Source organism: Pongo abelii, chromosome 14 (assembly GCF_028885655.2).
Source record: "Pongo abelii isolate AG06213 chromosome 14, NHGRI_mPonAbe1-v2.0_pri, whole genome shotgun sequence".
Taxonomy (NCBI): Eukaryota; Metazoa; Chordata; class Mammalia; order Primates; family Hominidae; genus Pongo; species Pongo abelii.
The window spans coordinates 28586096-28599707 of record NC_071999.2 but is presented as its reverse complement, the minus strand read 5'-3'; the positions used below and the strand labels follow the sequence as shown (position 1 = coordinate 28599707).

At 37.5% G+C, this 13612-nt stretch overlaps 1 protein-coding gene and 1 long non-coding RNA gene across 23 annotated transcripts in view; one reads left to right on the top strand and one right to left on the bottom strand.

Annotated features, from left to right (window-relative positions):
• The window catches only part of LOC100434580 (RING finger protein 17), a 144786-nt gene that overhangs the window by 107672 nt on the left and 23502 nt on the right, over positions 1-13612 (bottom strand). For all 19 annotated transcript variants that reach the window (XR_008512872.1, XR_008512873.1, XR_008512874.1 and 16 more), the window contains 4 exons: positions 8387-8478; positions 4854-4965; positions 3500-3580; positions 1303-1403 (listed from right to left, as the gene is read on the bottom strand). Coding sequence is in view for 16 of the 19 variants with exons in the window: in XM_063714753.1 (XP_063570823.1) it covers positions 1303-1403; positions 3500-3580; positions 4854-4965; positions 8387-8478 (386 nt within the window). In the remaining 3 variants the exon portion in view is untranslated. The remainder of the gene's footprint in view (positions 1-1302; positions 1404-3499; positions 3581-4853; positions 4966-8386; positions 8479-13612) is intronic.
• Positions 600-9590, top strand: LOC129049651 (uncharacterized). 4 transcript variants are annotated; one of them, XR_008512882.2, is made up of 8 exons: positions 600-1109; positions 2250-2321; positions 2531-2650; positions 3111-3268; positions 5577-5688; positions 6918-7131; positions 8190-8280; positions 9332-9574. It is a non-coding gene; the product is annotated as an uncharacterized LOC129049651 (long non-coding RNA). The 4 variants fall into 4 exon arrangements; XR_008512881.1 differs by lacking the exon at positions 8190-8280 and having other exon boundaries at positions 9332-9590; XR_008512883.1 differs by lacking the exon at positions 8190-8280 and having other exon boundaries at positions 9371-9584.

The window sequence follows — 13612 nt, the reverse complement described above, 5'->3', positions numbered from 1 at the left end:
CCAAAGTGCTGGGATTACAGGTGTGAGCCACTACACCCGGCCAGGAAATTTTTTTAAAAGCACTGATTTAAGAGTCAAATGGACAAGTGGCATTACTAAATATATTACCTTGACCATGTTACAATTTTCAAGAGCTTGTGTCTTGAAATGCATAATGGAGGGAATATCTATTGTACCTCCGTCATGTGAGCAAAGATAATATATGTCAAATGGCTTTCTAAATAGGTGACGAATATATAATAGTTAAAGGTATTTAGCAATGCCTATTAGGCTTCTGCTCTGTTGCAAAAAAGCACATGACTAAATGGCAAAACTATGTATAAAAAATTATGTATTTTCCCAAGTATATGGAATTCCACAACATAATTTAGGTTAGGAAAATCTTTTTCTGTGCTAACTGCTTTAAGTAAGAAGCTTATTTACTTTTTTGAGATGGGGGTCTTGCTTTGTCATTCAGGCTGGAGTGTATCGGCAGGATCCCCACTCACTGCAGCCTTGATCCCTTGGGCTCAAGCAATCCTCCCACCTCAGCTTCCCACATAGCTGGGACTACAGAAATGCACACAATGCCTGGTTGATTTTTTTTTTTTTTTGTACAGATGGAGTCTCGCTGTGTTGCCCAGACTGGTCTCAAACTCCTGAGCTCAAAAGATCCTCCCATCTCAGCCTCCCAAAGTGAGCTTAGACAGGATGATCACCATGTAATCCTACAGGTGTAAGCCACCACACCTGGCTCAAGCTTGTTTACTTTAACAGTTAACAGCTTCAGCTGGGCACGGTTATGTATACCTGTAATCCCAGCACTTTAGGAGGCTGAGGCAGGATGATCTCTTGAGGCCAGGAGTTTGGGAACAGCATGGACAATGTAGTGAGGGAGACCCTTGTCTCGGAAAACAAAAAACAACAACAACAACAAAAAAACACAAAATTAGCTGGATGTAGTGGTGTGGGCCTGTAGTTCCAGCTACTTTGAAGGCTGAGGTGGGAGGATCACTTCAGCCCAGGAGTTTGAGGCTGCAGTGAGCTATTATGACAGCACTGCACCCCAGCCTGGGCAACAGAGCAAGACCCTGTCTCAAACAAACCACCATTAGCTTCAACACCAGAAGGTAAATAGCCAAAATTTTTAAAAGCTTACACATTATTTTTCATTTTGAAGTTCTAAAGATCAGTCTGTAGGGACTACCAACTTCCAAACTTGTTTAAAAGTTACCCATTACTTCATTCTAAACAAAGGAATACAATGACAAGTTAGTGTTAGAAACTTCAGTTTCATTGAGTCCATATTTTTAAGTTACTAACCTGGAATCAAAAAAAGCCAAAAGTTGGTCAAACTGTTTCTCCACAACTTCTATAACTCTTTCTCTCTCCTCTATCGTTTGCTTCTGCATGTGTTCAAGTGCCTGGAAAAAAACAAGACAAAAACTTAATTTGGGAATTTTTATTTTGTAGAAGTTGTAGAATTTTGAAAGTAAAAGGTACTTTCTAGACTCTTCAAAATAACACAAGAGGTAATGAGATGATAATAATATAAATAGAATAAGTCACAAGGTTCAACTTTAAGTTTTACTATTTGTGAGCAAGACCATATCTTTTTGTTTTACTGAGACAGGGTCTCACTTGGTTACCCAGGCTGAAGTGCAGTAGGCTGAGCATAGCTCACTGTAACCTTGAACTCCTGGGCTCAAGGGATCCTCCTGCCTTGGCCTCCTGAGTAGCAATGACTACAGGCACGTAGCCCCATGTCCAGCTAATTTTTTTTTTGGCAGTGGGGAGGAACAAGGTCTCATTATGTTGCCCCGGCTGGTCTCAAACTCCTGGCCTCAAGTGATCCTCCTGCCTTGGCCTCCCAAAGCACTGGGATTACAGGCGTGAGCCACCACACCTGGCCTTACTGGCATTTTCTACTGATAATATGGCAACAAGACCTAAAAAAAATCCACTGATGAGTGTACTAAGTTTTTTTCTTGTCATCATTACAGGAAACAAGTCATTTTAAGTAGCTGAATTTCTCTTTGATAGGACCCCATGGATTAAAAAAAAAAAACTTAGAAACCATACTTGAATTAAAATGTTAAGTATTACACAATCTTAGTATTTTTGAAGTTTTAAGTACTGTTGCTTAGATCCATGACCCCTTCTTTCCTTCTGATTCTTCCAATTTAGAATGGGAATGTGGAATGTCTATCTTATATTCCTGTTTCACCGATGTATTTTAGAAGCAAGTAAGTTCTTGTCTCGTTTCACAGGCTCATAGTGGAAATGAATTTTGCCCTAGGATGAATCGTATATCGAGTCTTCACCCACACCTAACTTAGAAGGTGAGATTTTAATTTTTATTAATTTAAAAATTTTTTTTTTTGGAGACGGAGTTTTACTCCATCAACCAGCCTGAAGTACAGTGGCACGACCTTGGCTCACTGCAACCTCCGTCTCCCGGGTTCAAGCAATTCTCATGCCTCAGCCTCCCCAGCAGCTGGAACTACAGATGGGTGCCACCATGCCCAGCTAACTTTTGAATTTTTAATAGAGATGGGGTTTAGCCATGTTGACAAGGCTGGTTTTGAACTCCTGACCTCAAGTGATCCACCTGCCTTGGCGTCCCAAAGTGCTGGGATCACAGGCATGACCAAGTGAGCCTGCCCAGAAGGTGAGATTTTAATATTTACAATTGATGCTGGAATGGGTTAAACTTTTGGGGATGTCAGGATGGGGTGAATGTATCTTGCATTGAGAAGGACATGAATACTGAGGGCTAGAGAACACTCTGTTTTTAGTTGGATTGTGTCCCCACTATCCCAAATTCAGATACTGAAGTCCTAACCTCCAGTTAATTTACCACTGATTTGCTCTTCTCCACTATATCTGGTACTAATTATTGCTGATCACAGGTGACATTATTTTTTCCCCTTTTCTCTCAATGTTGTTTTTTTCCTCTCATAACTCTTCTATCTTATTACTTTTATCGTATTTCTCATTCCTCTTGAGAAATGACTTTTGATAGTGACCCTTAGCCAATCAAAAATGTCCTGTCCTTCTATGCAAAAAAGCAGCCACAACATAATCAGCTATAACCTTTTGAACTCCTTAATTGTAAATTTTATTGCTAGGTGCTGAAGAACTTGTTTTGTGTCACCAAATGAGAGAGTCTCTTTAGGAAGGTGGAGCAGGAAGAAAGAGACTCACTAAGGGGGATACAGCCAAACAATGAGCAAGTGTTAAAAAGATAATCTGCAATGCTTCTGAGACAAAATTCAGCTCACAGCAAGTAGAAGTCATGGTTCCTTATTAAAGCTGGAATTTTATTAAGTTCCTAGCACAATAATGTTACAAGACCAATCTTGGCAGGCCATGGGAAAAGTTTTCCATTCTTTTTTAGATTATCATGCTTAATAACTCAGTGCTAAGCTCTAACCTCAGTGGTAACATCTCCAAATGCACACAATTAAAGAGGACATGCTTCACTTCATGATAGAATTTAATCCTGCAAATTGCTTACTTTTCCAGCAATGCTTAATTGTTCAAAATTATGGTGTGCTGTATTCAATGCTTCATCAATTTCTTCTGCAGTATCAGTGTCCTAAGAAGGGAGGGAAATCACATACAAATATAAAACTAAAAAACAGATGCCTAGATATATATATATATTATAGTTGCAAAAAATTCAGGCTACCGTTTTGGTTACAAAAGCAACATAGACTCACTACAGAAAAGTGAAAACAAGCAACAAAAATAACATTCAATCCTGCTAACCTGGAGATAAAAACCATTCATATTTTAGAGCTTTAGTTAGACCATTCCAGATTTTTTTCATAAAGATATTTTTTTTAAATGGGATAATGCCCTGTAATTATCTTTTCAACTTAAAACTACCTTGAACAATTTATCATGGCAATACATGTATACATATAAAAATTATAAATAGTTCTTAAGGAAAAAAAGATTATAATTTGACTCCATTAAGATTTACACTTGAAGTAAAAGTCAGCAAGATTAAGTGCTTTCTCCCCTTCCCCAGCCCATTAATGATTTTTTTTTTTTTTTTTTTTTTGAGACAGAGTCTCACTGTTGCACAGGCTGGAGTGCGGTGATGCTATCTCTGCTCACTGCAACTTCTGCCTCCCAGGTTTAAGCGATTCTCATGCCTCAGCCTTGCAAGTAACTGGAATTACAGGTGTGCACCACCACAGCACCACATCCAGCTAATTTTTGTACTTTTAGTAGAGATGGGGTTTTGCCATGTCGGCCAGGCTGGTCTTGAATTCCTGGCCTCAAGTGATCTACCCGTCTTGGTCTCCCAAAGTGCTGGGATTACAGGCATGAGCCACTGCGCCTGGCCTCCATTACTGATCTTAACACAAAAACTTAATACTTCACTCAACTCAATATCATTTTGGAGTTTGTTCTATTTCTAATCTTAATACATTATTTAAAGTTATCAGGAGTAGATAAAAGGTAAAACTCTGTCTTCAGCAATAACATTAACAACAGCAAACGTAATTAGGCCTCTTGGTTGCCATTAAAATAAGTGAAAAATCACATTTAAAATTTAAAAACTCATGCTTTACATGTTTCACAGAACCTGGATTCAATAGCTAGTTTCAAAGGGCAGAAGCTACACACAGGTAAATATCAAGAACTTTGAAACAGAGTCAGTCAAAGGTAGAATAGGCTGCCTTGGAAGAGAACTGTCTAAGCATAGAACAAAAGAGATTCAAGCAGGAGGGTGGGTTTACTTCTGTTACGTATAAGCTTCCAAAAGAATCTATAATTATAGGAGAAGAAAGTTGAGCTACTAGAGACAAAGTCAAACATTTGCCTTCATCGTACTTCATGATCAACATGTTTCATACCAACATTACAGCTGATGAGTTCAAAACAGTCCTGTGTGTGGAGGCTGAATGTTCTAAACCAGTAGTTAGCTGATCAGCAGTCTTCTTAAAGTCCTGAGAACAATTCTTTATCCTGAAAAGTATCAAGTATATTATTTTATTTTTTGAGACAGGATCTTTCTCTGTCACCCAGGCCGGAGTGCAGTGGCACCATCATGGCTCACGGCAGCCTCGACTTCCCAGGCTCCAGCGATCCTGGACTCACTTCCCAGCCTCGACTTCCCAGCCTCCTAAGTAGCTGGGACCATAGGCGTATGCCACCACACTCGGCTGATTTTTGTATTTTTTGTAGAGATGAGATTTCAAAATGCTGTCCAGGCTGGTCTCAAAATCCTAAGCTCAAGTGATCTACCCGCCTTGGCCCCCCAAAGTGCTGGGATTACAGGTGTGAGCCACTGTGCCTGGCCCACGTACATTATTTTAAATACCAACATTACCTCATCAATCAATGTAATAGTTTTAATCTTCCATTCAGATTTTACCATAAAAAATAATTCATATAATGACTTATAAGAACATGTACAGTGAATTATCAATTAACCATAAGTGGGAAGAGAGAAACCATGAGGAAATATGCTTTCATACTAATTTTAATTAAAAAAAATTCCAAAAATAATGGCTTAAAGTATATATTGTGTTTTAATTTCTTAATTACTGGTCCTTACGTGGTATTTTTTGGTACAGATGCTGATAATCAATGAAATGTGATAAGCTCATCAATTAAGTAAGTGTTTATATATACAAATGCCAGCTATTAAAAAGAAGGTACTTAACAAGTCTGGAGAATTAAAAAAAGGTAATGAATTTAACTAAGCAAGTTAATTGCAAAGAAAAAGTTAGTTGCATTCTCTAGTCTATAGAAGCCAGAGTTTTATTTATTAATTTATCTGTTTTAGAGATGAGGGGGGGGTCTCACTATGTTGCCCAGGCTGGTCTCGAACTCCTGGACTCAAGTGATCCTCCCACCTCAGCCACCCAAAGTGCTGGAATTAAAGGCATGAGCCATCATGCCCAGCTATTTTTATCTTTATATCACCATATTGGCTAGCACACAGTAACGAGTGTTTGCTGCGTTAATCATCAGCTTACAGCTTATGGAGGAAAATATGATGTTTAAATGTTACAGAGAAAAAATACTACACCAAATAATTTTTAAACATTCTATTCTTTGAAAAGTGAATATTCATGTTCTTAAAAACATGAGTGCATTAGCCCTGAGGATTCCATTATTGAATTCCTGTTTCAAAATATTAAAGACAAATCAGTAAATGAGTCAAGGATTACTATAATTTAAAAATATACAACCATTTTAAAACCAAACAGCACCTTAGAGAATAGCAGTTTCTAAAATAGATCTAATTGACATAAATTTAATTTTTAAAATGGTTATTTGGAACAAATTTGGGTACTTTCTGGTTAAGATGGATTCATATACCCCTGAAAGTAAAATTTCACTTTGCAACTCTAACAGACATTATACATATATAGACGAGAGTACAACCTGGTTTGACTGGCATCATGTGTCAGAAAATTTCACACACAAGTACAGATCTCGAGTTTGTCTTGAGAAAAAAAAGATGTGGCAACATTGGGTTGGTCTTAACACATAATAATAACTGGCTACAGCTGAGTAGGAACTGCCTCCTTCGGAAGGGGTGAGCTCTCGTCATCTACCGCAATCCTCACCACTCATTGTTTAAACTCAGTCGACCTCACCCAGTAAGTTAACTGCTTAATTCGTGTAGGTGTTCAAATTTGGGAGCCCTAAATTTGATAAAAATGGCTACTCCATGGGGACTCACGATGAGCCAGAATGATTCTAAAAGATTTATTCTAATAACTCTACACAGATCTCATGGAGGAAGTGATCAGTGGTATAGGAGTTGGGAGCATTACTGGTATTCAATAAACCTAGGTTTACATTCTGGTTCTGTGAATAACCAGCTGTCAGACTTTAGCTAAGTGGTTTTACTACCCAAGAAAATGGCTACAACCATTCTTTTGTTTTTTTCTAAACTCATTTAGGTCTGGAAAGAGAAGATACGGTGGTAACGTGAAGTGCCAGGAATTCTAGACTGAATAATTTTGAGTTTTAATTGAATACTTAATGAACAACTACAGCATTAAGGAAGAGTCAGACAAGGAGCTACACAAAAGAACATGAGAATTAAATAAGGCAGTAGAAATGAAGATAGGTTATGGACATAGGAGATACTACAGAAGTCAGAATCTGCAGGAGGTAAAATGAATGCAATAGAAGGAACTAGAGTGATTTATAAATACTTGGTGGCATTAACAAAATTGGAAAGTTCCACATGAGATTTTTCCTTGAAAGAATCCTATTTTTTATTTCTTGCATAGTCTACTTACCATATTAAATATGCTTTAAAAAGTTTAGTTATATACAAATTACCATCTGAGTACAGTTCCAGGAAATTGATCAGAAGATCCTTTAACACTTAAAAAGCTGCAAAAATCAAACATGTACTGTAATAAACATTACATGTTTACTCTGTGTCCCAAACCAGAGATATAAAGGGGAATAAAATGTGGTCCATTCCCTTAAAGGGGCTTACAGACTAGCAGGAAAAGACATACAGAAGCATTAGTAATTAAGTGAAATAATCAGTAACATAGGTACTCATCTCTGGCTGGGTGTATTTAAGAACTACTACTAATTCAAAAAGAGAATCTATTAATGCATACATGTATAAAGTCTTATACAAGAATGGAAAAATGAATAAAAGAACCCCAAAGGTATTATTTTTCCTTTTATAAATCACCTCTCAAACCAACTCTTCACAAAGTCTTCCATTGTACTATACTTGCGCTACTTTTAAGAATCAAGAGAAGCTGGGTGCAGTGGCTCACGGCTGTAATTCCAGCACTTTGAGAGGCTGAGGCAGAAGGATCACTTAAAGCCAGGAGTTTGAGACCAGCTTGCGCAACACAATGAGACTCCACGTCTACAAAAAATTTTAAAAATTAGCTGTGCATGGTGGTGCATGCCTGTAGTCCTAGATACTCCAGAGGCTGAGGTGAGAGGCTAGCTTGAGACCAGGAGTCTGAGGCGGCAGTGAGCCATGATCAAAACCACTGCACTCAAGCCTGGGTGACAGAGTGAGACCCTGTCTTTAAAAAAACTTAGAATTTTAAAAATTTTTAAAAAGAATCAAGAGAGAACTAAGTTACTTTTTTTTCTCTATAACTTCCTTCCATCCAGCACGAGTAACTTTAACCAGTGTACTCTCAGCCTTTCTTGATGTGGTAATCCTTAACATTCTTTCTTTAAATAAGGACAAACAAATGCTGCTTCTTTAAAGAGCTGAAGTCTCCATTCCACTGACAGCTAAGATGAAGTATGAACTTAAAGAGCATTCCATAAACAGTAGGTTAGAAATGCAGACTTAAGAATGACATTTTATCAATAATTCTAAAACTATTTCAGTAACACATTGACTTTAAATACTCAAATAAGTACACATGGAACATACGTCTTAGGCTGCAGTTTTTCCATTACGGAGTCTTCTTTAACATACCCAGCCATTGGGTAGTAGCGTTGTCTAGTATTTACAGCTGTAGCAACCTTAGGACAAAAAAGGGTTTAAAAAAACAAAGAAAGTCATCCAATAAATTATGTCTATCCAGAACCTAAACAACTATTTAAGTGTGCCATTCATAAAGTTAATGATAACCTTAAAGATCCTGAAATCCCCTGTAAATCAAGGAGAAAACCGTGCTTATATGAGTTTTTGACCCATTTTAATTTTTGGAAGCAATCAGGAATTTGGCAACTATTAATTAATTTTTAGGTAATTAACCAAAATACTTCACTCTACCATAACTGTAAAGGAAATACTAGCAATACTTTCAATTTTACTTTAAAAATGTTAGGCCAGGAATGAGGGCTCACGCCCGTAATCTTAGCACTTTGGGAGGCTGAGGTGGGTGGATCACCTGAGGTCAGGAGTTCAACACCAGCCTGGCCAACATGGCAAAACCCCATCTCCACTAAAAATACAAAAACTAGCCAGGCATGGTGGCAGACGCCTGTAATCCCAGCTACTAGGGAGGCTGAGGCAGGAGAATCGCTTGAACCTGGCGGGGCAGGGTGTGGAGGTTGCAGTGAGTCAAGATTGCACCACTGCACTCTAGCCTGGGTGAAAGAGCCAGACTCTATCTCAAAATAAGTAAAAAAAAAAAAAAAAAAAAAAAAAAAGTAATATACGTTCAAAACTCTAAAATATTTAATTTAAAACTTTTTAAAATCATGTGGTTCAATAGAATTCCTAAAGTCCACCGTGGCCCACAGACACTAGATGAAGAAAAATCCCTGCTCGAGACAGTGTTCAAGTAAAATGCAGTTAGAAATAGAAGAAAGTTGGATAGTTGATGGTTGACTTTTTTCTGAGAAGTTTTCTTATGTTCATTTATTTGAGGTCCTGTGGTCTCTGATTTTTTTCCACGTATTTTAAAAGCCACTCAGATCATGAACTGATACCTGAAAGAAAAATGAAGAAGGCAGAAGGAAATGCAACATCATTCTCTGGGTGCCTAGGTCCTACAAACTTGGCAAACTATCTCATTGAAACCTCACAATACAATACAAAAAAGAAAGAAAAGGAAATTGAAGTAAAGCTGAAGTATGTCCTCTAACTTCACTCAATCAATTAAAGGATAAGCCAGGATGTGAAACTGAAATTATCTTTTTCTTTAAAATTTTAGATTCAAGGGGTACGTGTACAGGTTTGTGGCAAGGGTGTAGGGCATGATGCTGAGGTCTGGGCTTCTGTTGATCCCATGACCCAAACAGCGAGCACTGGACCCAACGGGAAGTTTTCTGCCCTTGCCTCCCTTCCTCTTTCTAGCAGTCCCCAGTGTCTAATGTTTCTATGTTTATGTCCATGTGTGGCCAATGTTTAGCTCCCACTTGAAGTGAAAATGTGGTACTTGGTTTTCTGTTTCTGCATTAATTTGCTTAGGATAATGGCCTTCAGCTGCATCCATGTTGCTGCAAACGACATTATTTCATTCTTTTTAATGGCTGCATAGTATTCTGTGGTGTATATGTACAACATTTTCTTTATTCAACCCACCAATGATGGGACGCATAGGTTGATTCCATGTATTTGCTATTGTGAATGATACTGTGATGACCATATGAGTACAGGTATCTTTTTGGCAGAATAATTTATTTTCCTTGGGGTATGTACCCAGTGATGGAAGTGCTGAGTCAAATGGTTGTTCTATTATTAGTTCTTTGAGAAATCGCCAAACTGCTTTCCACAGGGCCTGATTTGCATTTCCACCAACAGTCTATAAACATTCTCTTTTCTCCACAACCTTGACAACATCTGTTAGTTTTTGACTTTTTAATAATAGACATTCTGGTGTGAGATGGTATCTCATTGTGGGTTTTGATTTGCATTTCTCTGATAAGTGATGTGAGCATTTTTTCATGTTTGTTGGCTGGTTGTATGTCTTTTAGGAAGTGTCTGTTCATGACCGGGGGTGGTGGCTCATGCCTGTAATCCCAGCACTCCTGGGAGGCTGAGGCGGGCAGATCATGAGGTCAGGAGATCGAGACCATCCTGCCTAACAAGGTGAAACCCCATCTCTATTAAAAATACAAAAAATTATCCGGGCGTGGTGGCGGGCACCTGTAGTCCCAGCTACTCGAGAGGCTGAGGCAGGAGAATGGCGTGAACCTGGGAGGCAGAGCTTGCAGTGAGCTGAGATGGTGCTACTGCACTCTAGCCTGGGTGACACAGCGAAACTCTGTCTCAAAAGAAAAAAAAAAAAAAGTGTCTGTTCACGTCTTTTGCCCACTTTTTAATGGGGCTGTTTCTTTTCCTGCTGATTGAAGTTATTTAGGAAAATTTAACAAGAAAACTGTAAGCTCTAAGTAAAGAAAACTTTTTAAAAAATCGCACCTGGCTAGAGGTCATAAAACAAGAACAACAACAACAAAAAAATGGAGACTCAAACCAGGTTCCTGGAGACAAAGACTGAATGTCCTAACATCATCTAATATGAAATTAATATAATTCTAAAATACGTATGGAAAAATATATTGTACAAGAACTGCAAAAACTTTAACATAGAATTCAGCATAAATTTATTCCACCAATTAATAAGACTATAGCGCTACTGTAATAATTAAAACACTATGTGCTAGCATAATAAATCAGTAGAACAAAGCCTTGAAACAGACCCAACTCTCTATGAGAACTTAATATAGAATACAAGTGGGATTTCAATTAAATGGAAGGATTACTCAATAAAAGGTATGACAAAATCAGCCAATCATTCTGAAGAATAAAGGTATACCTGCACCTTACATCACATAACATATAAAATAATTAAACATATACTGCCTCCACTTTTTTTTCTTCAGATGGAGTTTCGCTCTTGTTGCCCAGGCTGGAGTGCAATAGTGCGATCTCGGCTCACTGCAGCCTCCGCCTCCTGGGTTCAAGTGATTTTCCTGCCTCAGCCTCCCGAGTATCTGGGATTACAGGCATGCGCCACCACGCCTGGCTAATTTGGTATTTTTAGTAGAGATAGGGTTTCTCCATTTTGGTCAGGCTGGTCTCGACTCCCGACCTCATGTGATCCACCCACCTCAGCCTCCCAAAGTGCTGGGATTACAGGCGTGAGCTCAGCCAACATATACTTTTTTAAAAAAAGTTAAGTATTGAAGATATATATACATATAACTTTGAGTTAGGAAGGTCTGCCTAGTCAGAAAAAAAAAAAAACCCTACCTAGAATTCATGAAGCAGAGGTAAAAATGACTAGTTAAGAAACACTTCTGAATGGCTAAATGCAATAAAATCAAAAGTGAGAGACTGGGAGAAAACAGTTACACAGGATGAAATGTTAATACGGCTATCACATACAGTACTCTTACAACTTAGGAAAAAGACAAGCTGGATACAGTGGCTAACACCTGTAATCTCAGCACTTTGGAAGGCTAAGGTGGGACCAGCCTAGGCAACATAGCAAGGACCTAGCCTAGCCACATAGCAAGGATCCACCTATTCCAAAAAAAAAAAAAAAAAAAAAAATTATCTGTGTGCAGTGGTACTCCCCTTTAGTCCCAGCTGCTACTGGACTGGATGAGTTAGGAGGATTGCTTCAGCTGGAGAGGTTGAGGTTGCAGTGAGCTGTGATCACATCACTGCACTCCAGTCTGGGGCAACAGAGCAAGACCCTGTCTCCAGAAAAAGCAAACAACAACAAACAACAAGTTAGGAAAAAGACAATTCAAAACGAAAAGATCCAAACGGTCTGAAAAGAGCTGTTAAAGATCCACACAGAAGAGGCACTGATAAGTCAAACATATGAAAAGTTGCTCAACTTCACTGGTCATGAGGGAATTACAATTTACAACAAGGAAACAGCCATTTTTTACATCAAAATGCCAAAACACTAAAACAAATATAACAAGCCCAAAATATGAATTTCTTTTGGAGTTAGAAATTGCAGAATCTACTGATGGAGGTGAGGTTGAGGAATTGTACACAATTATAGTGAAAAAATTTTAAAACTAAATGTTTATCAATAAAGAGATTAGTTAAGAAAATTATAGTGCTTATTTTCATGAGAACAGATGAAGGTTGCTAAAAGAAACAAAGCAGATTACTAATTGTTATAGTGTCCCATTTTTGTGAAATGTACATCTTTGGTGGGGAAGAGAATGTTCTTTCAAGGTTTCAAGTATTATGTACTTAAAACCATGTACTTGTAGCCATGTATTATTAGTTTAATTAGGTTACTTTTAACAAATCTCACTGAGCTGAATGGTATTTTAAGTCCCTTTTCCCCAAAATTGGGGTTTAAAAACTTAATTTCTATATACCTCCTAGTTCATCACACTTTGGCTTAGCATTTCATAAGAGGTTAATACTATTATCAGCAGATTTGATGCAGGACATTTCTTCCAGATAGTTTAAGAAAGTATTAAATACAACTAATTTAAAAGATTTTAAGTAAAAACTGCAGAAAGACTCTTAACTTGTAACATATATAATAAAGGTTTTCTTTTATCCCTATAGCTTGTCATTTAAATTTTATTTATGATGGTGTTTTGCCTGCTTTTGTTGCTTGTAAATGAAAAACTGTGGTCAAATTTAACAAGCATTTATTCTGTAGTTTCTGATTCCTATTTGATATGCTTATCAATGCTTTCCTATCCAAGATTATACAATTATCTGTATTTCTGTCTAGTTTACATTTCTAATTTTTATATATTAATATTTCCAATCATGGGATTTTAGTATATATGAATTATCTATTGATTGGATGATTTATCCTTTCTTCATGGCCCAATGTATTTTAGAATCAGGTCCAAAAGTTAATAAAATGCCAGTATTTCTAAAATAGCACCTAGGTATAATCCTATCCTTGAATAAAATCTGTCATTTTGCTGTGCAAAATTATAGAAAGATTAACCATTAACATCAATCAATAGCAGAGAAGGAAGATGTTATCAAAAACCATTCAACTATCAAAAATAAAGACTGTCAAATAAATGCACATTCACCCAAACTCAGAAATAAGAACAAAAGGATACCTATTAATCTTGAATGGATTTTAAGCTTACATTTGAAGTAAACAGCATTACCTAGGCCTCTGAAGTTAAAGATAAATTATAAGTCTAACGTGAATACAGGAATCTAAATCTTAACTTTTTAGAGCAGATACCTTGTTCAAAT